The sequence below is a fragment of the Mobula hypostoma genome, chromosome 4 (genome assembly GCF_963921235.1).
Source record: "Mobula hypostoma chromosome 4, sMobHyp1.1, whole genome shotgun sequence".
In the NCBI taxonomy this organism is placed as follows: Eukaryota; Metazoa; Chordata; class Chondrichthyes; order Myliobatiformes; family Myliobatidae; genus Mobula; species Mobula hypostoma.
In genome coordinates, this window is record NC_086100.1 from 44,426,442 (window position 1) to 44,453,979 (window position 27,538).

General features: G+C 39.9%; 1 protein-coding gene across 5 annotated transcripts in view; it reads right to left on the reverse strand.

The window, feature by feature from the left end:
* The window catches only part of opa1 (OPA1 mitochondrial dynamin like GTPase), a 157,952-nt gene that overhangs the window by 48,523 nt on the left and 81,891 nt on the right, over positions 1-27,538 (reverse strand). For all 5 annotated transcript variants that reach the window (XM_063045731.1, XM_063045734.1, XM_063045732.1 and 2 more), the window contains 7 exons: positions 20,730-20,895; positions 17,915-18,067; positions 15,619-15,727; positions 11,849-11,928; positions 7,700-7,840; positions 6,417-6,533; positions 2,805-2,898 (listed from right to left, as the gene is read on the reverse strand). In XM_063045731.1, coding sequence (XP_062901801.1) covers positions 2,805-2,898; positions 6,417-6,533; positions 7,700-7,840; positions 11,849-11,928; positions 15,619-15,727; positions 17,915-18,067; positions 20,730-20,895 — 860 coding nt within the window. The remainder of the gene's footprint in view (positions 1-2,804; positions 2,899-6,416; positions 6,534-7,699; positions 7,841-11,848; positions 11,929-15,618; positions 15,728-17,914; positions 18,068-20,729; positions 20,896-27,538) is intronic.

A 27,538-nucleotide genomic window follows, 5' to 3' on the forward strand; every position in this document is an offset into this window, starting at 1 on the left:
CTTATGTCTTTTGAACAATTATCTAACAAATATAACTTATCAAGAATACATTTTTTTAGATATTTACAAGTTAGAAATTTCCTAAGTACTATACTTACTTCCTTTCCAATGCTTCCTCCTATATATATTTTAGATTCGATAATTAACCTTAATCCATGTCAGAAAGGTGCATCGGCTATGATTTATAATATTATTATGAAACTTAGGAAAGCTCCATTTGATAAGATTAGGGTAGATTGGGAACAGGAATTGGGGCTTACCATTTCTGTGGATGATTGGGGGCAGATTTTACAATTAGTTAATACTTCCTCTATTTGTGCTAAACATTCCCTAATTCAATTTAAAGTGGTTCATAGAGCACATATGTCCAAAGATAAGTTAGCGCGTTTTTACTCGCATATTAATCCTTTCTGTGATAGATGTTCGGGGCAGATAGCCTCTTTAACTCATATGTTTTGGTCTTGCCCTACTTTGGAAACTTTTTGGAGAGATATTTTCAATATTATTTCTAAGGTATTAAATATAGATATCTCTCCTCACCCTATTACTGCTATCTTTGGACTACCTAAAATTTCTAGTAATCTTTCCCCTTCAGCCCGTAGAATGATTGCATTTCTTACTTTAATGGCGAAAAGATGTATTTTACAACATTGGAAAGAGCTTAATGCTCCAACTACCTTTTTTTGGTTTTCTCAGACGATTTTATGTTTGAATCTGGAGAAAATTAGAAGTAACCTTTATGATTCTTCATTTAAATTTGAACAGATTTGGGGACCTTTTATTCGATATTTTCATTTAATGTAATATTTACCCTTCTTGTTTTCTCTTCACTGTTTTAATGGAGGTCGGGATTGAGGACGTGATTTTAAGTTTAACTCTGTTTGGTTTCAAGTTAGCCCATTGCTTTGCTTTGCTTTTAGTTAGTTGCACGGTGGGTTTTTTTTTGGGGTTTTTTTTTCTTTTTTTCCATTGATATATATAAAATCTAGTATACTATTATGTTATCTTGGTTTCTTATGCTTAAATTACATTGTTTGTAGTATTTTCTTTTTGGTATTGTTATCTTTTGGAATTTTATTATACTTTAACATTGTATTAATGTTTATATGGCTTACCTTTTTTGTATACTTACTCAATAAAAAGATTTAAAAAGAAAGAAAGAAAGAGAGGGTGAGTAGTTTCAAGTTCCTCTGTATACACATCAGTGCCGATCTCACTTGGACTGTACATGCTGGCTTTGTGGCAAAAAAAGCATAAGAGTGTCTCTTCCGCCTCAGGTGACTGAAGAAGCTCGGCATGGGCCACCAAATCCTCAAGACCTTCTACAGGGGCACCATTGAGAGCATAATGACTGCTGTATCACCGCCTGGTATGGGAACTGCACCAACCTTGATCACTGGGCACTGCAGTGAGTGGTACGGACAGCCCAGTGCATCTGTGACTGTGAACCTCCCTCCACTGAGGACATTTTTAGCAACAGGTGCAGAAAGAAGGCCTGGAAGATCATCAGGGACACCAGTCACCCTAACCATAAACTGCTTCAGCTGCTTCCGTCTGGCAAATGCTACTGCAACATTAAAGCCAGAACCAATAGGCTACGGGACAGCTTTCCAGAAGCCATTAGACCTTTAAATTCACATGTCTGTGCATTGCAACAGAGTCATAATGCAAAGATTTTTACTCCCTCATATTGTGGGATGGATGTAAGATCTAAATAAATTCTAATTCTAATCATATATTTTTGATTGTTCCCTTAAATAATAAGAAGAAAATACAGTAGCCTAGAATTTCCTCAGATTGGCTAGGTCCACCTTTACCTTCAGGCAATTTTCAAGAGTAGCATCACTCTCAAAACTGGTTCCTGACTGGTCAGCACAACCATTCACAGCACGTGGCCTTTTGGCAATAACTAGAATCACATGAGAGGGCAACATCAGATTTAACAGCTGCAAATAGTCTGAATGTTGTTGATGTCTCTGACAAAATCACAACAAGATCTCCAGGAGATAATGTTTCGATCACTAGTAATATAGATTTTTTTTCAGTAGAGTCAAAAAGTGACTTTAAGTCAATCTATTTTCTGCACATTAACTTGGATCCAGTTCTGGGGTTTGAATACAACAGTTGGCTTTTTTCAACACCTCCAAGTGTGTAAAATGTTTAGAAATTATATACAATTTAAATGAAATAAATCAAAGCTATTCAAATAAACATAAGTTATCTAAATTGAAAATCAGATAAGTTCCAACTTATTTTTTAAATATGGCTCAATAAGCATAATTTTGCAAGTATAACCTCTGCTAATCCATAAATGGAATTAGTTATTTCTTTTAAATTTAAAACTGTGAGGATGCAAAATAATCTATTTATTTGAATTTCAAGTGAAAAGGAATGTAGTTGTTAAAGGACTACTTGAGCTCTGGAGCTGAATTTCAAAGAAGAAGAACTCAAGATTAAAAGTTATTTCTCAACAACTGAATTTATATCTTCCTTTAATTCTTCAACATACTCTTATAGTAAAACATGCTGAACATTCTTCAACCAAGGTTGTGTCAAAGCGTAATAAAACTTCCCTTATTTTCAAGTACTACACCTCAAGAAATTAGTGATTTATGTGTCTGGTATTGCTCAAAAAGGATCTAAAAGATAGGTCTTGATGATGAAATAGCTACATGCATCACCACTGAGAGCGCTAAACATTCTACCCTAGAAAATTGATGCAATTAGTTTTACATAGCGAGATGGAAGTTTCAACAAAACACTTAAAACACTTGAAGTTTCAATGCAACTGTATGTTCACCAACCTTCTGTATTTGTGAGCTGTTGTCGGAGTGTGTTTGCTGTAATAGTCAACATTCGTTGAATACGCCAGAACAGGATAACATTATTACAATCCAGCTGTTAGGATGGGGGAGGCAAAAACAGAGATAATACTTATAAGAACTTAATACAAATAATTTTGTGTTGTACTAGAGTGATCACAGTGCTGAAAAATGAACCAATGTTCTGTAGCTGACACATAGTCCCCGTAACAAGGATATTAGATACATTACCACTAATGAAAAGCATATTCAACTTCAATACCAAGTTCCTCCTTTTCTATTACCAGCTTGTCCTCCTGCACTTTTCGATGAACTTGGGTTGATTCCCTACTTTGACTGTGAAGAAAAGATAAAGGCCAAGGGATTGTAAACTGCAGAGGCTTACATTTCTGTTGCTGATGATTGCTTAAAGTACTTCAATATGTCCAGCTGTGAGCTGCCAGATCTGTTCTGAATTTATTCCATTTAACACAGTCACAACACAGTGCAGGATAACACTACGTCGATCATCAAGACCTCGATAAAGCACCCAAGCGCTCATGGCCCAACCCACGCTTGAGTGTTAAAGTAAAACATACACCTGAAGTAACCTCACAAAGAGTAAGTCCCACTGTCATTTGGTCTGGTAGGCCGATCCTAAATGGATGCTTTATTGGATAGCATCAGAAAACTAGCTAGGAACTACAATGTTTGTTTAATTGATGGCAGTTGACTGCACTGTAAGTAGTTACGAAGTTCAAAGTAAATTTATTAACAAAGTACCTATACGTTACCATATACTACCTTGAGATTCATTTTCTTGAAGGCATTTACAGAAAAAATGAAATACAATAGAATTTTATGAAAAACTGTTCATAAACAGACAAAGACTGACTGTTCATGAACAACCAGTGTGCAAAAGAAGACAAACTGTGCAAATGAAAATGAATACTGAGAATATGAGATGTAAGGAGTCCTTGAAAGTGAGCCTGTAGGTTGCAGAATCAGCTCAATGTGGTGAATGAAGTTATTCATAGTGGCTCGGGAGCCTGATGGTTGTGGAGTAACAGTGAGGAAAGACTCAAGGTTTGACCAATTTAAGCACTGGGCTAAATTGAAAAGGTTGGATACAGGCTGGATTGAACCTGAGGAGCCCGGGCCCAAGAGCATATTGAAGCAGCAGCGCCCGGGACCGAGAGTAGGGAATGACTCGAGGTTTGACCAATTAAGACCAGGCAAAATTGAAAAGATCAAAATGTTATAACCAGGGATGAGGGACGGGCTTGTGTTCAGCTCGCTGCTCTGTGATGCATCTGCGCTGAACAGGGACTGTGGCCTGCAACTAACAGGCTCCTGAATCAGCCGCAGTGATAATTGGCATTGTGGCGGTGGACTCACTTTCGTGAACTTCAGTTCTGAATGTTATTTGCTTAATTTATTTTTGCATGATTTGCTTTTCTTTCTGTACATTGTGCTTGATGGTCTTTTGTTAATGGGTCCTATTGGGTTTCTTTGTTTTGTGGCTGCCTGTAAGCAGACTAATCTCAAGGTTTTATATCGTATACATACTTTAATAATACATGTACATTGAACTGTTCCAGAACCTGATAGTGTGAATTCTTGCAACACACACAAAATGCTGGTGGAATGCAGCAGGCCAGACAGCATCCATAGGAAGAAGCACAGTCGACGTTTCGGGCCGAGACCCTTTGTCAGGACTCACTGAAAGAAGAGATAGTAAGAGGTTTGAAAGTGGGAAGGGGAGGGGGAGATCTGAAATGATAGGAGAAGACAGGAGGGGTAGGGATAGAGCTAAGAGCTGGAAAATTGATTGGCAAAAGGGATACAAGGCTGGAGAAGGGAGAGGATCATGGGATGGGAGGCCTAGGGAGAAAGAAAGGGGGAGGGGAGCACCAGAGGAAGATGGAGAGCAGGCAAGGAGTTATTGTGAGAGGGACAGAAAGAAAATAAAGGGGGATAAATAAATAAATAAATAAATAAATAAAGGATGCAGTAAGAATGGGAGGAGGGGCATTAACAGAAGTTAGAGAAGTCAATGTTCATGCCATCAGGTTGGAGGCTACCCAGACGGAATATAAGGTGTTGTTCCTCCAACCTGAGTATTGCATCTTGACAGTAGAGGAGGCCCTGAACAGACATATCAGAATGGGAATGGGACGTGGAATTAAAATGTGTGGCCACTGGGAGATCCTGCTTTCTCTGGTGGAGAGAGCGTAGGTGTTCAGTGAAACGGTCTCCCAGTCTGCAACAGGTCTTCAGGTAAATTTTTAATTCTGTATTTTGGTCCCTATAGAACCACCTGATCTATAAGCAGTGCAGTGAAGGTTGAAGTTTCTGCCATGCAAATTCAGGATGAGGTCATCATAGTTTTGAAATCCCGGTTATCTCAATAGCTTCCAGGGTGGTAGAACGTTCTACCAATCTGCAACAAGTCATTAGAGTTCCTGAATCATACTCTAGGTGAGAAACATGGATTGTGAATTTGATGCCCTCTTTCACAATTATTTTATCACTGTAGCTGTGCCCTTGCTGTTGTTTACACACCAGTTGTCTGGCAAATATGGAGGTACAATTCTAGAACCAGCTCTGGACCATGATCCAGAAACACAAGATCACTACCAAGGCTGCTAGTGAGTCAATCAGAGAAAGTCTTTACTCAACATGATCTCCAGATGTCAGTGGGCCCATTCATATGATTGGCTCTTAATACTGTCCTCAACTCATGGGCTACCAGGGATGCACAATCACTGCAGCATAGCCAATGATGCTCACAACCAGAGATGCTCAGATAAATGACCAAAAAAAGGTCCAGAATGATAAAACTCATGCAAAAATGAAAGCCAAAGCTAGTCTGAGTGGTCCTCCAAAGTTAACTGCATCTCCTTGTTCTTCCCACTTCCTTGTTGTAATCACTGTAGAGCAGCATTTTTTTTTAAATCTTTGCACTGCAGCTAATAAGATACTTTGATAGTCTGCAACACAGACAACTTTTAAGGAGAACGCAAAGCTGGGACTGTGTTTCTGTTGTCATAGAAAACAGAATCACTCAAAGAATTCAGTTGAAAATGTTGATTTCATTTTAAATGCCTTTTATAACAAACTGTCCTGAACATTTTTTTATATAAGAAAGGTACCGAGAAACACCGATTGCCTGAAGAGCACTGTAACATGCAATCAGAATCAGATATATTACCACTGAATTTTTTGTTTAGCAGCAGCATTTGATTCAAAATAGCGTCAAAGAGGGTTCACATTTTGTGTGCAGATCCTGAGGGATGCATTAAATATTTCAAGCAGATCCCTCAGGATCTGTACGTAAAATTCAGTAGTAATATCTTGATTACCATTTTGAATCAAATATTGAAATCTGTAACCAGAGACTGCAGGGAAGTAACCTACTCTGAAATCACACTGTCAAGTTTAAAGTCTTGCTTTGGTGTCTTCCACTAATGGATGTGCTATGCTGTTTGATATAACCCTGCCATCAGCCATTTTGAACACATCCCATGTGAGAGACAGTGAGATTTTAGAAAAGAAAAAGAGCTGGCTTTTCAAGGACATCAGACGTTTCCTTTCTATTTTTTGTATTCGTACCTCAGAATCCACAAAGTGCCTTTGATAATAGTGGAAACCTCTTCTGCAAAGATTACAGTGGTTCAGCGATTTCTTCAGGAAGTGTCGTCGGTAAATTTGATGCCAAGTATCTTTAATCTAGAGTCAGAATACATTTGAAGATTAAATTAATTTAATAATTTGCTGAGCCCATTGTTGTTTATTCACATTAATGATTTAGATGATAATATGGTAAATTGGATCAGCAAATTTGCAGATGACAGGAAGACTGGGGGTGTAGTGGTCAGAGAGGAAGGCTATTAAAGCTTGCAGTGTGACCCTGACCAGCTCGGAAGATGGACTGACAAACTGCAAATGGAACAATGCAGACAACTGAGGTGTTGCACTTTTGGAAGACAAACCAAGTTAAGATTTACACAGTGAAAGGAAGACCACTGAGGTGCTCAGTAGGACCAAGCGACCTGGGAATACAGATCCATAACTCCTTCAAAGTGGCATCACAGGTAGATAGGGTGAGAGCTTTTAGCACACTGGCCTTCACAGATCAAGGCAGTGAGTACAGGAGTTGGGATGTTATGTTGAAGTTGTACAAGATGTTGGTGAGGCTGAAGTTAAGAGTATTTTTGGTGTGGTCACCTGTAAGAATATCAATAAACTTGAAAGAGTGCAGAGAAAATTTACAAGGTTGTTACTAGAACCTGGGGACCTGAGATACAGGGAAAGATTGAACAGGTAGGTTTTCATTCCCTGGAGCACAAAAGAATGATGGGAGCTCTTATAGAAGTATACTAATTTATGAAGGGTTTAGATAAGCCAAATGCATACAGGCTTTTTCCGCCCCAGGTTGGGTGAGAATACGAGAGCTCATACCATAGGTATAGGGTGAAAGGTGAAATATTTAAGGGGAATCAGAGGGGAAGCTTCTTCACTTAAAGGGTGGTGCAAGTGTGGAATGAGCTACCTGTGTAAATGGTAGATGTGAATGCAATTGTGACATGTAAGAGAAGTGTGTACAGGTACATGGATGAGAACAGTTTGGAGGGATATGGTTTGGGTGCAGGTAGATAGAAGCAAGCAGAAAATTGGGTCAGCATAGACTGAATGGGTTGAAGGGTGTGTATCCGTGCTGTACTTTTATTGAGGTTCCAAATTTTGAGATGCCTTTTATGAATTATAATGTGCTATTTAATTAAATAAGCATGAAAGCACATCAGCATGCACACGTGAAATTATACACAAATTTTCACTTAATTTGGAAATAAAGTAAAATATTTGTACATATAAATTTAGGGAATTTTACTTACCAAAATTGGGTCCACAGTTACATTTTTAACCTCCAGATTTTTGCGGACTGTTGTAACTTCATCATTGGCAAGGTAAGCGGTATGGTCATCATTAATTTTTAACAGTCGCTCTAATTCAGCTTTTGTTTCATTTCGAATATGCTGGAGCAAAAAAGGCATTCTCTTAAGTGTCAGAAAAGTAACACTGAAGTACATTAATGGGAAAATACCAGTTAACAATTTGAACCTGAAACAGATTAGAGATCTTCATTGATTTACGCAAGTGGAATTTCAAGTTTCAGCATAGTACAGAAGGTTATATTTATTTTGTATAATCAAATAGCCAAATATTTAAAGACTATTAAGACATCCAAAATAAAGCCAAATAGCTCATAAATTTGACCCTGGTAGTTCTAGGGATTATACTTTGCTAATTAATCCAACAATAACACAACTATTGATCAGATTGTTGCTTCACATTCAACCACAGATTCAAGAAGTCTTGATTCTATGTTAAAATTAATCATTCCTGCTCTTCATCACCTGTCTTGGAAATGTCAGAAATAGAAAGAATTAACATATTCCCCAAATAATCTTGAAAATTGCTCATAATAAATATGGTCTGTCCAATGCCTTAAAAACCTCAGCATTATATTCTTGCTTTTACATTCTAGTCCTCTTGAAACTAATGCCAACATTGCATGTTCTGTCCGTACTACTGATTGAACCTGCATGTTAAACTAGGGAATCTCAGGGTTGTATGTGGTGACATGTATGTATTCTGATAATATATTTTGTTTACTTTGAACTAGATCCCATGTCCGTTTGCACCTCAAGTTTCTGAATTTAAAAAATATTCTATTGTTGGCCAGAGGAAACTTCAGTCTGATCAAGGACAGAGGAAGCAGACGAGCCAGTTGTCTTTGTTTCCCCCCATTTTGTGGACCCTGAACAGTTTCTTGCTCTTGGATAATCTAATCAGAGCAACTGAATGTGGGCACAGGAAGCTTCAGGTAATGATCTGCTAAATCTGCGACTCTTCTCAAACAAGCAGCCACTTGTTATGTAAAGGGCATGGACTCTGAACTGCTCCTTGCTCTGGGACAATCTAATCAGTGCAATAAACCTGAGACCATTCTCAGAGGAGTAGCTATTTGTTACGTAAAATTCCAGAACAGCAATCGGTAACCTTGTTAGACTCTGCCTGGGTTGCTTCATTTAACTGGTTTGGACCAGTCAGAGTGTAAAGGCACAAATACACAAGGCTGGGGTGGGCAGAACCAAGAAACAATGTTGGTCGTAGCCCTGTACAATGACCAATAAGAAGGTGACCCAGGTAGGTCAGGTGACCTTGAGCCAATGGGTGGAGATCCAATGGTTCAATTGATGAGGAACAGTATAAGACTTGGATGCTCCAAATACACAGAGGCGATAACTCTCCAGCAGGCAGAGACCAACCATGGCGGATAAGGAGGACCCCACGGACACATTCAGATCGGGACCACGAGGAATGCCTGGCCAGCGTAGACTCCTTTCCCGGGTAATATCCTTTCTCTTCATTGACTGTTCATGAAGAATTCTAGCAGGGTGCACACGGAGACCGTTGGTGAACACATGTGCTTTTAGTTAAAACAATAAAGGTTACTCGTCGGTAAATACAGATTCTCTGTGCCTCACTGGTCATTATTACAAGGGGTGATTCTTCTAACACTATGTCATTACTCCTTCTACCAAAGTGCATGACTATACACTTCCCTATACTATATTCCATTTGCCACTTCTTTGTCCATTGTCCTAATCTGTCCATGTCCTTCTGCAGACTCCCTGCTTCCTCAACACTGCCTACCCCTCCACCTATCTTCGTACTGTCTGCAAAATTGGCCACAAAGTCATCAATTGCATCATCCAAATTACTGAAATCTAATGTAAAAAGGAATGGTCGCTACACCAACTCCTGCAGAACACGACTAGTTACTGGCAGCCAACTAGAAAAGGCTTCCTTTCCTCCTGCCAGTCAGCCAACTTTATGTCCATGCAAGTATGTTTTCTGTAATACCATGAACTCTTATTTTGTTTAGCAGCCTCATGTGCGGCACCTTGTCAAAGACCTTCTTAAAATACAAGTAAATACCATCCACAGACTCTTCTTTGTCTATCCTGCCTGTTATTTGCTCAAAGAATCCAACAGATTTGTCAGGCAAGATGTTTTCTTAAGGAAACAATGCTGATTTCTGTGTCTCCAAGAAACCCAAAGCCTCATTCTTAATAATGGACTCTAATGTCCTGCCAACTACTTGTCAGGCTAACTAGCCTTTAATTTCCTGCCTTTCACCTCCCTCCCTTCTTAAAGAGTGGAATCACATTTACAATTTTCCAATCCTCCAGAATCTAGTGATTCCTGAACGATCAGTACTGCTGCCTCCACAATCTCTTCAGCTGCCTCTTTCAAAACCTTGGATGTAGACCATCTGGTCCAGCTAACTTATCTACCTTCAGATCTTTCAGCTCCCCAAACACTTTCTCCTTTGTAATAGCGACTACACTGACTTCTGCCCCTTTACTACCTTTCCAGCATCATTATCTTTTTTGATTTGCTTAACTTCGGAGAATTATACGGGATGGAAATAAGCTCTTCAACCCAGCCGTGTTGCCTACAAAGTTTGTCCAATCAGCCCGCCTTTGGCCCAAAGCCCTCTAAATTTATCTTATCCACGTATTTACCAAGAAGCTTGTAAATGTTGTTGATGTGCCAACCTCAAACATTTGTTCAGGCAGCTCATTCCAAATATGCAGGGCACTTTGCATGAAGAAGCTGCTCATGATATCCCTTAACAATCTTTTGTCTCTGTTCCTAATCCCATACCTACTTGTTTTACGCAATTACTTCCAGGGAAAAAGATAGCTTTCACCACGCCTGAACCCCTCACGACATCTGTCAAAGATCTCCACCATCTAGGCCATGCCATCTTCTCGCAGTTGCTATTAGGCAGAGGTATAGATGCCCGAAGTCCCACACTGTCAGTTTCAAGGACAGCTACTTCCCTTCAACCCTTCAGTTCTTGAACCAACCAGTAAATCAAAGGTTATGGGGAGAAGGCAGGAACTGGATACTGATTGTGGATGATCAGCCATGATCACAGTGAATGGCGGTGCTGGCTCAAAGGGCCGAATGGCCTACTCCTGCACCTATTGTCTATTGTCTATTGTAAAACTCCAATCAGATTAGCAAGACTAGGCATACTTTGCACTAAAATAGACCTTGTTGTTTTTTTTTGTTTCAAATGTGTTCTCTCTTGTAACTATTGTGTGTAATTCATGTTTTTGTGAATTCTCCTTTTTTGATGCTATGTGCCCATGATGCTGCTGCAAGTAAACTTGCATTGCATTTTGCACACAATAAAAAGCATTACATCTTATATGACACAAAATATTAAACTATATTTATAAGTCTACCATCTGAAACTTAAGTTTTAAGGTGTAGATCACGGAAAACTTGATTTAGTCTGACATCTCAAAGTTCAAAGTACATTTATTATCAAAATATGTATACTATATACAATTTTGAGATTCATCTTCTTGCAGTCATCCACAAAACAAGGAAACACAATAGAATCATACAGAAAAATGCACACAACAAAGACCATCAAACATCTAATGTGTGGAAAAAAAATCATGCAAACAATAAAAAAAAGCAAACAAGTAATACATAGGACATGAACTGCAGAGTCCCGAGAAGTAAGTCCACAGCCACAGAGCCAGTTCAGTGCTGAGGCGAGTGCAGCCAGTCCACAGCCTGATGGCTGTGGCCATAGCTACAGAGCCAGTTCAGTGTTAAGACGGGTAAAGCTGGTCCAGGCACCTGACGGTTGCAGGGCAATGACAGCACTCGAACCCGCAGTGTGCATCCAAGACTCCTGCAGCACCTGTCCAATGGTAGCAGCGAGAAGCGAGGGAGATCTAAAGGAAAATATTCATTTGCCCAACCTGACCATTCCTAAGTTGTCCAGCAGATGGCATTGATAGTAATCTCAAGATCAACTGGCCCAGAAACAGTGTTCTTTTACTTCCATCAACATTAACACTTATTTACTTTCCTTACATCAAATGGAGTGGGTTTTACTGGAATTTAGAACTGGAAATATATGGCATATATAAGTGTCTCCACCTCACCTGCTCTGGAGATCGTGATTTCCAGGATAACCATCTTTCTCGCCAATCTGGTCCCACCATATCATGAAGTACAGATTCAGCTATTAAAATAATGGGGCATATATGAGAATTCCAGCTTGCAAAATAGAAAAGATAAGCATTTAAATAATGCCCTTCAAAACTACAGCTCAGTCAATGAAGCACATTTGATATGTAGTCATCTGTCACCCTTGAACAGACATGGTAATGACTACATAATTAGTTTTAGCCATATTAATATGTGGGGAAATATTATCCAGAGCATCAAGAAAAAGTCCCCTGCACTTCTGTGAGCAGCATAGAGTGTATTTTAGCTTAACATCCCATTTAACAGGTGGCATCTCTGCTCTCCCCCAGTTGTATATCAATATGTCAGTGCGGATTTATTGCTGAGGTTTCTACAGTAGGACACTCTCATGTGGATGACTGTGCTATTGCATTTGGTACCAAAACACGGAGCATCATTTTCAAATGCATTTGTTTAACACACAGATAAGTGGCACCAAGCTATTTGTCTTTCTTTCTAAGTATCTGGCCTAGGTAATTTTAATTCAGTTAACACATATACTTTCCCATCTAAACAAAACATTCAACAGGCAGGCCATCAAACAAATTCCATGTAGTCTCAATAGTTTAAAAACGCAAACTCGAGGAAAGCTGCAGATGCTGCAAATTCAAGCAACACACACAAAATGTTGGTGGAATGCAGCAGGCCAGACAGCATCCATAGGAAGAAGCACAGTCGACGTTTCGGGCCGAGACCCTTCATCAGGACTCACTGAAAGAAGAGATAGTAAGAGGTTTGAAAGTGAGAAGGGGAGGGGGAGATCTGAAATGATAGGAGAAGACAGGAGGGGGAGGGATAGAGCTAAGAGCTGGAAAGTTGATTGTCAAAAAGGATACAAGGCTGGAGAAGGGAAAGGATCATGGGACGGGAGGCCTAGGGAGAAAGAAAGGGGGAGGGAAGCCCAGAGGAAGATGGAGAGCAGGCAAGGAGTTATTGTGAGAGAGAGAAAAAAGGGAGAGAGAAAAAAGGAAAAAATAAAAAAATAAATGAATAAGGGACGGGGTAAGAACGACAGGAGGGGCATTAACAGAAGTTAGAGAAGTCAGTGTTCATGCCATCAGGTTGGAGGCTACCTCGACGGAATATAAGGTGTTAATCCTCCAACCTGAGTGTGGCTTCATCTTTCATCCTGCCCTCAGACTTACCTGGTCCATTTCCGACACCTCCCTCCCCTTTCTAGATCTTTCTGTCTCTATCTCTGGAGACAGCTTATCTACTGATGTCTACTATAAGCCTACGGACTCTCACAGCTACCTGCACTATCCTCTTCCCACCCTGTCTCTTGCAAAAATGCCATCCCCTTCTCGCAATTCCTCCGTCTCCGCTGCATCTGCTCTCAGGATGAGACCTTTCATTCCAGGATGAAGGAGATGTCTCCCTTTTTTAAAGAAAGGGGCTTCCCTTCCTCCACCATCAACTCTGCTCTCAAACGCATCTCCCCCATTTCACGCACATCTGCTCTCACCCCATCCTCCCGCCACCCCACTAGGGATAGGGTTCCCCTTGTCCTCACCTACCACCCCACCAGCCTCCAAGTCCAACATATAATTCTCCATAACTTCCGCCACCTCCAACGGGATCCCAACACCAAGCACATCTTTCCCTCCCCCCGCTTTCTGCAGGGATCACTTCCTGCGTGACTTCCTTGACCATTCGTCCCCCCCATTCCTTCCCACCGATCTTCCTCCCGGCACTTATCCTTGTAAAGTAAGCGGAACAAGTGCTACACATGCCCTTACACTTCCTCCCTCACCACCATTCAGGGCCCCAGACAGTCCTTCCAGGTGAGGTGACACTTCACCTGTGAGTCGGCTGGTGTGATATACTGCGTCTGGTGCTCCTCGTGTGGTCTACTATATATTAGTGAGACCTGACGCAGACTGGAAGACCGTTTCGGTGAACACCTACGCTCTGTCCGCCAGAGAATGCAGAATCTCCCAGTGGCCACACATTTTAATTCCACATCCCATTCCCATTCTGATGTCTATCCACGGCCTCCTCTACTGACAAGATGAAGCCACATTCAGGTTGGAGGAACAACACCTTATATTCCGTCTGGGTAGCCTCCAACCTGATGGCATGAACATTTTGACTTCTCTAACTTCCGTTAATGCCCCTCCTCCCGTTCTTACTGCATCCCTTATTTATTTATTTTTTCCTTTTTCTCTCTCTGTCCCTCTCACAATAACTCCTTGCCTGCTCTCCATCTTCCTCTGGGCTTCCCTCCCCCTTTCTTTCTCCCTAGGCCTCCCATCCCATGACCCTCTCCCTTCTCCAGCCTCATATCCTTTTTGCCAATCAACTTTCCAGCTCTTAGCTCTATCCTCCCCCTCCTGTCTTCTCCTATCATTTCGGATCTCCCCCTCCCTCTCTCAAATCTCTTACTATCTCTTCTTTCAGTTAGTCCTGACGAAGGGCCTCGGCCCAAAAAGTCAACTGTGCTTCTTCCTATGGATGCTGTCTGGCCTGCTGCGTTCCACCAGCATTTTGTGTGTGTTGCTTGAGTCTCAACAGTTTTCTTGGTTTAGAAGCTGGGACAAAATGGTGCACCGGCTTATCACCAAAGCAGGAAAACAGTAAATCAGGCCATTTTGGGGTACTAGGATTTTGTGGAAGAAGGAGAAGGTAAGTCATACGAATAGCTATTTCCTGAACTGAAACATACTAAGTATTTTTTTTTTTAAAGGATGGATTATGCCAGGAGAACCTAAACCAATATAGTATTGATGGAAACGGAGTCTGCTGAGGGAGAAGCAAAGAAGGAAGTGTTGAGATTTTTGAAAAATCAATCAGGCAATTCGAAATCAAATAGCAGGCTTTGTTAATATAAACAGCTTACAGGAAGTCCCAACAAAAAAAAATATGATAAGAGAATAACTGTTTAAATTTCTTAAGGATAGAGGAGCAGAATACAAGAAAATCCGAGCAACAGGAAGTCACCAGGCCCCTCAAACCAGCTTCACAGTTCAATACGATCATGAATGAGCTATGCTGGTCTCAGCTCCACTTCAGAGAAGTTTCCCATGAACCCCAATTCCTCAAGCTTTCAAATATCTATCTAACCTCACCTTAATCTTGAAGGGATGTGCTAAAGCTGAGCAGCTCAGAGTTCGTGCGAAAACGAAACAAAAAGGAGAATACTGGAAATGCCTATCAAATTGGGGAGTGTCTATGGAGTTAGGAAAAACTCAATAATTAACGATTATAGATGGAAAACCTTACCTCAAAATTAACTAGTTCTGATGCAAATAGAAAAAAAGCAGTTTAACTTGAAGTGTTGAATCTGACATGCTGTCTAAAAGCTGTTACATGCACAGATGGATGATGTGTTGTTCCTCAAGCCTCTGCTGGACTTCAATGGAACAGTGCATGAGACCACAGGTACAGTGGACAGAGTGGGATTGAGATCAAACATCACCCTTCATTCTATCCATGCCTTGGCCATCATATATGCAACATAAAATTAACTTGTTTTCTCACTTCCCAGTTCTGATGAAGTTTTTTTTTTGATCTGAAATGTTACCTCTGTTTCCTTTTTCACAGATGCTGCCTGACCTACAGGATGTTCCCAGTATTTTCTGTTTTAATTTAAAAAGAGAGTACAAGTTTGAAATCTAAACTAGCTTTTAAACCTAAAAAGACATTTGCAGAAGTTAGGAATTCAATTAAATGTTTATAAACTTACTGTCTTGAAGACGGGACTGCAGTGTTTCCTCCAGAAAATGTATTGCTGCATCCCATTGTTGTTTGTCAGATATAGAACGATCTTCTAAAGCATTGTGCTGGATTACTCGCTAAAGAATAAGAACAATAATAAAATTTGAATGTGTAATGAAGTAAAATATCAAATCCTACCCAATTTCAGCAATGCTTGTATTTTATAAACTAGGATTTAGTACTATTGAAAAAATTGGCATTGTAATGAAATATGCTATACCTCTAAAATTTAACTAAAAAAATTAATGCCTATTACATTTTGCAGACACAATATTCTATTAACTTCAAATTAAATTAAACATTAACCACATGCAAAGAATTTTATGAGGTTCCAGTTCATAATTAATTTGGATTTTTACATGTTTAGCATTTTGGCAAATAAAACTATTTTACAAACTACTTTGGATTTCTTTTATCCCATTTACTCTACCTGAGAGGGCATAAATCAGATCATTCTCCAGGTAGTAACACTACTCGCTATGTTTTTTTCCCTCTGGGTAGCATCTTAATGTTACTGATGACCAACAGAACTCTTAAAAACCTCAACAGCAGTAGCTAACAACACACTGGAGCAATAAAAACAAACATTAATTGTGGGCATACATAAAAGTTTCTCAAAGCTGTAATTAAAACATTATTTAGTATAGAGCACAACCTTCCACTTAGATGCTGTAGTGTGAACAGCTTTCACATGAATACACATATTAAATAGTAGAACAGATGCAATGCATTTAATATTAAAATTGTTTTAAAAGTCTTTTGATCAAAACGGAATTCAAGGAAGTTAAATACTTGAAAGTAAGATGTTTTGCTCTAAAACCTGAACTATTTTAACAAAACCTTCCTGCCCTTTTCCTGGATTCTTTGATCTTCTTGCTCCAGATAAATATATTTATCTTCATCATGAAGTCATATTTTAATTAGATCATCTCTTATTTTATTTAACACTGGAGAATATACTCCCATTTTACTCAATTCCTCCATGCAGAACAACCTTTTCATTGAGGAATAAAAACCAAAACTAAACAACATTCTTTAATACCATTCTTCAAGTAGATTTTCTCACTCCTATAATCCAAAATGCTTCCTACAAAAGTAAGAAAAAAATCACTTGCTTACTGTATCTCTCTTATTTACACTCAGTGACCACTTTATTAAGTATACCTGCTCATTAATGCAATTACCTAATTAGCCAATCACATGCCAGTATCTCAATACACAAAAGCATGCAGAGGTTCAATTGTTTTTCTAGACCAAACATCAGAATGAGGAAGAAATGTGATCTAAGTGACTTTGACTGTGGAATGAGTATTGGTGCCATTTAGGGTTGTTTAAGTATATCAGAAACAGCTGAACTCCAGGGAGTGTCACACACACAACACTCTCTGGAGTTTACAGAGAATGGTGCAAAAACACAACACATCCAGTGAGTAGCAGTTCTGCGGGTGAAAAAACCTTGTCAGTGAGAAAGCTCAGGGAGAATGGTCAGACTGGTTCAAGCTGACAGGAAGGCAACAGTAACACAAACAGCCACAAGTTATAATAGTGGTGTGCAGGAGAGCATCGCTGAATGCACAACACCTCAGAGCTTGAAGTGGATGGGTTACAGCAGCAGATACAATAATAAAGTGGCTACTGAGTGTATGTAAGTACAGGAGGAACCTAATAAAGTAGTCAGTGAGTGCAATGTAAGGATTCCCAATCTGGAATAGTAGTGTGTTCTCTATTTATTTATAAATTTGCACTATATTTTTATTGCTCTTTGAGTGCATGTCTGATTCACAGAAGCAGTTTTCTTTAAATAAGCAGAGTGCCACCTTGTGTACATTGTACAAAAATTCCCATTACATATTTTGCCCATCATTTATGATTTATAAAATTTCACTGAAGAAAATGTTTTCCAGGAATTCATCCCTTTTTATAGAGGGATGGCTGTAGTTTTATTACAATTTTGAAAAAAAAAATAGTTTTTTCAATTTTTCCTACATAACGTATGTTTTTCCCTAATGACGGGTCAGCTGAGGCCCAACACTGATCCTTTCACAGAACCTCCAAAACACTCTGGCATTCTGGAATGAGACACTTATACCTCTTCTCTTTTCTTCTGTTAAGCAATCCTTAGTCAGTACAAGTATAGCACTCCGCATCTTAAGTGACACATTGCTAACTACAAACAACTAAATTCAATTTTGAACCGAATATTCAGGAACTCCTTAATATCATTTTAATTCAGGAGAATTTATACATATCAATTGATTTTGTACCAGACTGTCTTCAGCTTGCTCATTCCATTTGTGACGCTTTATACTTTCATCTTTGACAGCCTGCTTTAGTTTGTCAAATATATCATCATGGTTTTTTCCCTTGCGTTCAGACATAAAGCGGGTAAACTCATCCTCCAATGTTTCCCAAGCAACCTGAAATCAAGAATATATGCCTGTGAATAAAATTGCTTGAAATGTTTATTCCTAAACATTTAATGAAATCCCACAATTAGGAATAACTACTCTTACAAAGGTCCCTGACATTGCTTGCACACTTTATGCTAGCTAAATTTCTCAATAGGAGAAACACTTATTTTTAGTTCTCCTTTTAAATAAATGCTTAAATAAATGAGTGAAAAATCTGAAATAAGCATTAAAACAACAATTTAAAAAGAGAATTGTTGATTAAATAATCTAACTTATCGCACTGAATTCAATTATTAACCTTACAAATTCCAGTGTATATAACTTTTAAGCATGCTGGTCACCACTGTCTCAGTCAGTGACCTGTGGAGCTAATGGCTGTTTTGGTGGGAAAATGGAGACATTATGCACATTACGGTACATCAGTTTCTGAACAAGAAATCTTTGGGTTCCAGTAACTCTGTTGCTGAATATGATGTATGGAGATACCAAATTATACAAAACACAAAATTAGCATGTGTTACATTTCATATGAACAATCTTAAAATGAAGTCTACTGGGCAAGTACAGGTTCCCAGCCTCTATAAGGACAAAAGAAATGGAGGAAAGACAGGGTGACCTTAGCTGAGAGGGACAACAAATGCAATAATCCTCACATGAAAGCTAATAGCTTTGTCATATGTCAGGGTTTAGCATCACACTCTCAACAACTGTATTGGCAGGTAAAGTAGGGCTAATAGAGGAGAATAAGCTCAGGCTGAAAGAGTGCAAAGCAAGAGAGAAAGTGGAAGTGAGAAGGAGGAACAGCAAGACTAAAAGAACCTAAGTACATGCTTTGACACATTGTAGTGATGATAAAAGGTGTATAAAAACAAATCACACTTTCAAAGATACACTATGCAAATGAAAATAGCTCTTTAGAAATACATTCCTTTTAGTTCTCTCTTTATACAAATCGTCCAAAATACAAATTGGCTTGTCTGCAGAGCAGGAGATGACAGAGGGAAATGGAGACTTCCCCTTGTGGAGTTTACACAGCAGTTTAAAGTGCAAGCGGGGTCTATCACGACTTGTCTGCCTAACGGGAGATCAGAGAGAGTGGAGACTAGAATATAAAAGCAAGGATGTAATGCTGAGGCTTTATAAGACATTGGTCAGATTGCACTTGGAGTATTGTGAAAAGTGACGTCTTGGGCAATATGGTGCTTGTGTATAACACTCCCTCAGTCAACATCTTCTGGATAGACCACAAAACTACTTCTTTCACTTCTTTTATGTCTTAAATGTCTATTTTTCGTCATGAATATGTTTCTGGAACTGTTGGAGCCTGGGATTTGCAGTTTGGACATAGTTTGGGTGAGCTACTGCTTTGCTATCTCCGAGAGGATTCCAAGAGACAGTAAGCATGAGCCTCAGGGTGAGGAGGCTGTGGCAGGAGGGGGTGGGAGCCAATGTTCAACTCCATTTTGCTGATCAAAGCTTCTACTGTTTGCTGATTAAAGCAACAAGGGAGACTGAAACATCCAGGTGAATGCAGAAGCGCCAGCTACCTGCCTTCTGATTGTTGGTGGGATCACTCTGCTGCCGGAGAGGGGAGCCTGTGTGGCCTGTCACTATGCCTGAAGGTCATTACTGAGGTTTTCTGTGTATATGGATATGTACTTGGACTATGGACTTTTTAATCCAGTCTTACAGTTTTTTATATTCTGTGTTTTCACCCGATCTTTCTTTTTTTTTTGTGCAATGGTTGATGCTCTTATGGAATTTTGTGTAGGGGGAGGTGGGGTCTACGGGTTGATAGTCTTGTTTTTTTTTGTTAGTTTCTTTGCATAGGGACAGGGGATTTGGAGGTCGATTTTTCTTTTTTGCGTTTCATGCAAGGGAAGGGATGTGGGATGGACAATGGTTTTGTTCATTTTTTTCTGCAGGGAGAGAGGTATTGGGGGCCAATGTTCTTGTTGTGTTTCTTGTAGGGAGAGGGGTTTGGCGGCTGATGATTGTGTTGCCCTTCTTTTTTCTTGGTTTTGTGGCTAACTGGAAAAGAGGAATCTCAGAGTTGTATACTGCATACATACTTTCATAATAAATGAACCTTTGAGGTTTGGGCACCTTATTTAAGAAAAGATGTGCTGGCATTGAAGAACAGGAGGTTCATGAGAGGGATTCTGGGAGTGAAAGGGTTAATGCATAAAGAGTGTTTGATGGCTCTGGGCTTATACTCGCTGGAGCTTAAAAAAATGAGGGGATCCCACTGAAACCTATGAGATTTTGAAAGGTCAACACAAGTGGATGTGGAGAAGATGTTTCCTACAGTGGGTGAGTCTAGGTCCAGAGAGCACAGCCTTAGAATAGAGGGATGTCCATTTAGAACAGAGGTGAGGAGGAATTTGTAGAATCTGTAGAATTCATTGCCACAGCCAGCTGTGGAGGCCAAGTCAATGGGTATATTTAAAGTGGAGTTTGATAGCTTCTTGATTAATCAGGGCAAGAAAGGTTACGAGGATAAAGCAGGAGAATGGGTTGAGAGGGATAATAGATCAACCGTAACGGACTGCCAGAACACACTCAACAGGCTGAACGGCCTAATTCTGCTTTTATGTCTTATTGTCTAAATAATCACTGTTCAATTTTAAATATCAGCAAATTACATAAGATGCAAACCAACTCCAACCTCTACTGCTTTGTGAGGCAGTTGTTTGTCTGTCCATTGTTTGAGCTTGATGTCCACTGTGGTATTGAATGTGCCTGAATTCGCAGACTGAGCAGCAGGAAGATAAATATTCTCTATCACATGAGTGGAGACTTTTTCCCATAGCTTTCGCTGCAAAATTTCTTCCCTAGAAACAAATTTAGAATTCTAATCAGTCAAATTGTTGTGGCTCATTTTTTTTAAGGATAAGACAAGGTAACTTCAAAGAAAATATTTAAACATACACATATCTTGCTTCCTACTGCACCGACATCTAAGCATGTTAACATGTAATTAAATCAAATACTATCAATTGTTAAAATAATGTTGTAGGTGACCCTGTGGATCAAGCTCAAAAGTTTTTTCCAAACTACAATGAAAATCATCCACTGCCTGTGGAAAAGGCTTGAGGAATTTCCTTGTAATTTACACAAGTTTTACACAATTGGTAAGTAATAATGGTATTAAACAAATGCCTCAAAGATGTTAAATAATTACTATAAAATTGAAACTGCTTATAATTGACAGGCATATGTTTCTTTAGTCATGGATCCTCAAAATAGATTACCAGAATAGAGGTTTAACTTTCATTCTCAAAAATTAACTTGTATGTATCTCAGAAATCAATGCAATATGCATCACCAGTGTAAATTTAATAAAAGCACTTCAATATATGAAGTTCTATTATAAACTTCATATTGAGCAAGTAAGATGCATCATCCAGTGATTCATTGCACTTTCTCTGAGATGGAACGATTTTCTGTCCAAAATTTGCCCTGAAAGATAAGCCATTCTCAAATCAAGCAGGGCATTGCCATGTCTAATATTTTAATATGAGGTTCTACAAAAACAACTCAGTAAGTAAGATGTAAGAGTGTGATCAGACAGTGGATAATTGCTGCTATGATGAACTCTTGTGTTTTAAAGCTGGGCAATTAGATACATAGAAACATAGAAAACCTACAGCCCAATACAGGCCCTTCGGACCACAAAGCTGTGCCGAATATGTCCTTACCTTAGAGATTACCTAGGGTTACCCATAGCCCTCTATTTTTCTAAGCTCTATGTACCCATCCAGGAGTCTCTTAAAAGACCCTATCGTTTCCACCTCCACCACCGTCACTGGCAGCCCATTCCACGCACTCACCACTCTCTGCATAAAAAAATCCTGACATCATCTCTGTACCTACTTCCAAGCACTTTAAAACTGTGCCCTCTCATGATAGCCATTTCAGCCCTGGGGAAAAGCCTCTGACTATCCACACAATCAATGCCTCTCATTATCTTATACACCTCTATCAGGTCATCTCTCATCCTCTGTCACTCCAAGGAGAAAATGCCAAGATCACTCAACCTATTCTCATAAGGCATGCTCCCGAATCCAGGCAACATCCTTGTAAATCTCCTCTGCACCCCTTCTATGTTTTCCACATCCTTCCTGTAGTGAGGCGACCAGAACTGAGCACAGTACTCCAAGTGGGGTCTGACCAGGGTCCTATATAGCTGCAACATTACCTCTCGACTCCTAAACTCAATCCCATGATTGATGAAGGCCAATGTACCATATGCTTTCTTAACCACAGAGTCAACTGTGTAACAGTTTCTTCCCTCAAGCCATTAGACTCCTCAATTCCCAGAGTCTAGTCTGACACCAACCTACACACACATACACAACTGAACACCATTCCATTCCCTTTGCAATTTTTGCTCATTTCTATCTCAATTCCTGCTAAAACACTGTTTACATTTACATAATTTATTATTATATTGTAATTTGTCCTTTACTGTGCCTATTGTCTTCTTTATTAATTATTGTACTGTCTTGCACTCTTTTGGGCACTTTATGTAGTCCCGTGTAGGTCTGAAGTCTAATGTACTTTTGTGTTGTTTCATGCAGCATCATGGTCCTGGAGGAACATTGTTTCGTTTTTACTGTGTACTGTACCAGCAGTTATGGTTGAAATGACAATAAAGGCGATTTGAACATGAACCTGCGCAGCACCGTTGAGTGTCCAATGGACTCAGACCCAAGATCCCTCTGATCTTCCACACTGTCAAAAGTCTTACCATTAATACTATATTCCATCGTATTTCACCTACCAAAATGAACAACCTCACACTTATCTGGGTTGAACTCCATCTGCCACTTCTCAGCACAGTTTTGCATCCCATCAATGTCCCGCTGTACCTCTGACAGCCCTCCACACTATCCACAACACCCCCAACCTTTGTGTCATCAGAAAATTTACTAACCCATCCCTCCACTTCCTCATCCAGGTCATTTATAAAAATCACAAAGAGAAGGGGTCCCAGAATAGATCCCTGAGGCACACCACTGGTGACCGACCTCCGTGCAGAATATGACCCGTCTACAACCACTCTTTGTCTTCTGTGGGCAAGCCAGTTCTGGATCCACAAAGCAATGTCCCCACGCCTCCTAACTTTCTCAATAAGCCTTGCATGGGGTACCTTGTCAAATGCCTTGCTGAAATCCATATACACTACATCTACTGCTCTACCTTCATCAATGTGTTTAGTCACATCCTCAAAAAATTCAATCAGGCTCATAAGGCACGACCTGCCTTTGACAAAGCCATGCTTACTATTTCTAATCATATTATGCCTCTCCACATGTTCGTAAATCCTGGCTCTCAGGATCTTCCCAATCAATTTACCAACCACTGAAGTAAGACTCACTGGTCTATAATTTCCTGGGCTATCCCTACTCCCTTTCTTGAATAAGGGAACAACCCTCTAATCCTCTGGAACCTCTCCTGTCCCCATTGATGATGCAAGGATCATCGCCAGAGGCTCAGCAATCTCCTCCCTCACTTCCCACAGTAGCCTGGGATACATCTCATCCAGTCCCGGCGACTTATCCAACTTGATGCTTTCCCAAAGCTCCAGCACATTCTCTTTCTTAATATCTACATTCTCAAGCTTTTCAGACCACTATAAGTCATCCGTACAATCGCCAAGATCCATTTCCATAGTGAATACTGAAGCAAAGTATTCATTAAGTACGTCTGCTATCTCCTCCGGCTCCATACACACTTCTCCACTGTCATACTTGATTGGTCCTATTCTCTCAAGTTCTTATATTCTTGCTGTTCACATACTTGTAGAATATTTGAGGTTTTCTTTAATCCTGCTCGCCAAGGCCTTCTCGTGGCCTCTTCTGGCTCTCCTAATTTCATTCTTAAACTCCTTCCTGCTAGCGTTATAATCTAGATCCCTATCATTACCTAGATTTGTGAACCTTTCGTAAGCTCTTTTCTTCTTGACTAGATTTACAACAGCCTTTGTACACCACGGTTCCTGTACCCTACCATCCTTTCCCTGTCTCATTGGAACATACCTACGCAGAGCTCCACGTAAATATCCCCTGAACATTTGCCACATTTCTTCCGTACGTTTCCTGAGAACATCTGTTCCCAATTTATGCCTCAAAGTTCCTGCCTGATACCCTCAAATTTCCCCTTACTCCAATTAAACACTTCCCTAATTTGTCTGTTCCTATCCCTCTCCAAAGCTATGGTAAAGGAGATAGAATTGTGATCCAAAATGCTCTCCCACTGAGAGATCTGACACCAAACCAGGTTCATTTCCCAATACCAGATCAATTACAGCCTCTCCTGTTGTAGGCTTATCTACATATCGTGTCAAGAAACCTTCCTGAACACACCTAACAAACTCCACCCCATCTAAACCCCTCGCTCTAGGGACATGCCAATCGATATTTGGGAAATTAAAATCTCCCACTATGACAACCCTGTTATTATTACACCTTTCCAGAATCTGTCTCCCTTTCTACTCCTTGATGCCCCTCTTACTAATGGGTGGTCTATAAAAAACATCCGGTAGAGTTATTGATTCCATCCTGTTCCAAACTTCCACGTACAGAAACTCAGTAGACAATTCCTCCAGAACTTCCTCCTTTTCTGCAGCCGTGACACTATCTCTGATCAACAGCACCATGCCCCCACCTCTTTTGACTCCCTCCACGTCCTTTCTGAAACATCTAAAGATTGGCACTCGAAGTAACCATTCCTGCCCCTACACCATCCAAGTCTCTGTAATGCCACAACATTATAGCTCCAAGTACTGATCCACACTCTAAGCTCATCCGCTTTGTTCATAATACTCTTTGCATTAAAACAGACACATCTCAAACCATCGGTCTGAGCGCCTCCCTTCTCTATCACCTGCCTATCCTCCCTCTCGCACTGTCTCCAAGCGGTCGCTATTTGTGAGCCAACCGCCTCTTCCTCCATCCCTTCAGTGATGTTCCCACCCCCCAGCAATTCTAGATTAAACTCTCCCCAATAGCTTCATAGCTGAATAGATTCAGGTACAACCCGTCCTTTTTGTACAGGTCACACCTGCCCCAAAAGAGGTCCCAATGATCCAGAAATCTGAATCCCTGCCCCCTGCTCCAATCGCTCAGGCACGCATTCTATTCTATTCCTATACTTTCTGTCATGTGGCACAGGCAGTAATCCTGAGATTACTACCTTTGTGGTCCTGCTTCTCAACTTCCTTCCTAACTCCCTGTAGTCTGCTTTCAGGACCTACTCCCTTTTCCTATGTCGTTGGTACGAATATGTACCACAACCTCTGGCTGTTCTCCTTCCCACTTCGGGATATGGTGGACGCGATCAGAAACATCCCGGACCCTGGCACCTGGAAGGCAAACTACCATCCGTGCTTCTTTCTTGCGTCCACAGAATCGCCTGTCTGACGCCCTAACTATAGAGTCCCCTTTCACTGCTGCCATCCTCTTCCTTTCCCTACCTTTTTAAGCCACAGGGCCAGACTCTGTGCCAGAGGTGTGGCCACTGTTGCTTCCCCCAGGTAGGCTGTCCCTCCCAACAGTATTCAAACAGGAGTACTTATTGTTAAGGGGGACAGCCACAGGGGTACTCTCCAGCTTCCGACTCCGGCCCTTCTCTCTCCTGGCTGTTACCCATTTACCTGCCTTCGCAGGCCCTGGTGTGACTATCTTTCTTTGTAGGATTGACAGTTATCGGCCATCTGTAACTCAGAATCCAGGACAGAGTATTTTCTTGAACAGCAAATGTAATAAATGTGACACACACTTCAAGACTTCAGTTCAACCTTTAGAAGTATTTTTAAGTTGCAAAGCTTTGCACATTACAAATTAGTAAATGCTGAGGTACCATTTCCCCCCCCAAATCACTTTGGTCAGCGTAGTCTTTCCCATATGCTTTTGAAAGGATTAGCAAGTAAAATCTGGCTTAATCCAACATATGGCCTTGACACGAAAGATCTGAGCACAAGATGAACAAGTTAAGTCAGTGTTCAAGTATTCTATAATTTTGTATTAATGTGGAACATTAATGTAAAATCACTTCTGCATGGAAAACACGTTTACCAGTATTTCCCTTTCATCAGTGCATATATTACTGTGCATGCAATTGATTCCCATTTCTCTGTTCTATCCACAAGTATTAATAACTGATATCTGCCAACTGCTATATTTCAGTTTCAACAAAATCCTACTTTAAAAAAATACTTTCAGACCAGAAGTATCATTGTGTTCAATTCTTACCAACACAAACCAGTTCAGAAACTATGCCCATTCAGTGCTTATACTAATAAAATAACAAACACAAAAGAAAGTACTGAACAATTCATCATCAAATTGATTCAGCAACTTTGATTTATCTCCTTCTCAGCTCTTGAAAAGTTGCTAATCTATCATGGATTCCCAGGACAACCAAGTACTTACTTTAGGGAACAGATTTAAGTCCTTTACCAGCCAATGAACATATTTCACTCTATATTACTAATCAATATGACTATTACGAATTAAACTGGCCTTTAACCCTTCATTATTTTAATAATATTGCATCTTAGACCATATTTACAGAAGGAAAGATTAATTGTGTCGATGAACTTTTTTTGATAAAGTACAGTATATGTTGGAATGGACAGCATAGGGAAAAAAAGTCAAATTATATCAACTGTTGATCTGAACATCTAAAATTAAAAAAGCAAATAGAAATAAGAAAGACTTACAAAGAAACAGTAAAATATGGTAACCTTTCACAAAGTAAGAGAAAAATCACTAGATAAATAACCAGAAGCCTTGTATTCTGTTTGAATACAAACCAGACACAAGGCAAGCACATGATTTATTTTATTGTATTGTATTTCAGAAGAGTAACTGGTCACAGATTTGGCTTTTTGACCCAGCACAACTATAAAACAATTCTTCCCATTCTCAATGCGCTGCATAAGTAATTACCAAAAACACTTCAGGCAAATTCTAAGGTCTATGAACTAAAACACTATCTTACATTAGAATACAATTAAATTTGAATATGCAAAAATGAGATAAAAATATTCAAAGACAAGATTTAATCAGTAAGGAAATTAAAATCAAGGATTATGGAAAAAAATAGAGAAACGGACTTGTAGAAAACTGCATCAACCATGATCTTATTGAATGGCAGTTGTCATATGAAAACTAGGAACAGCAAATCACGAGGTTTCCCTTTGTTCCTACTTCAGTGGTCTTACATCTAACTCTTTATTCCAAACACAACCAGGAGAAAGCTGCAGATGCTGGAAATCCAGGCAACACACATATACTGCTGGAGGAACTCAGTAGGCCAGGCAGCATCTATGCAAAAGAGTACAGTCGATGTTTTGGGCCGAGGCCCTTCATCAGGACTGGAGAAAAAAAAGATGAGGAGTCAGAGTAAGAAGGTGGGGGTGGGGGGGAGGGGAGGAAAGGAAGAAACACGTTGATAGGTGAAACCGGG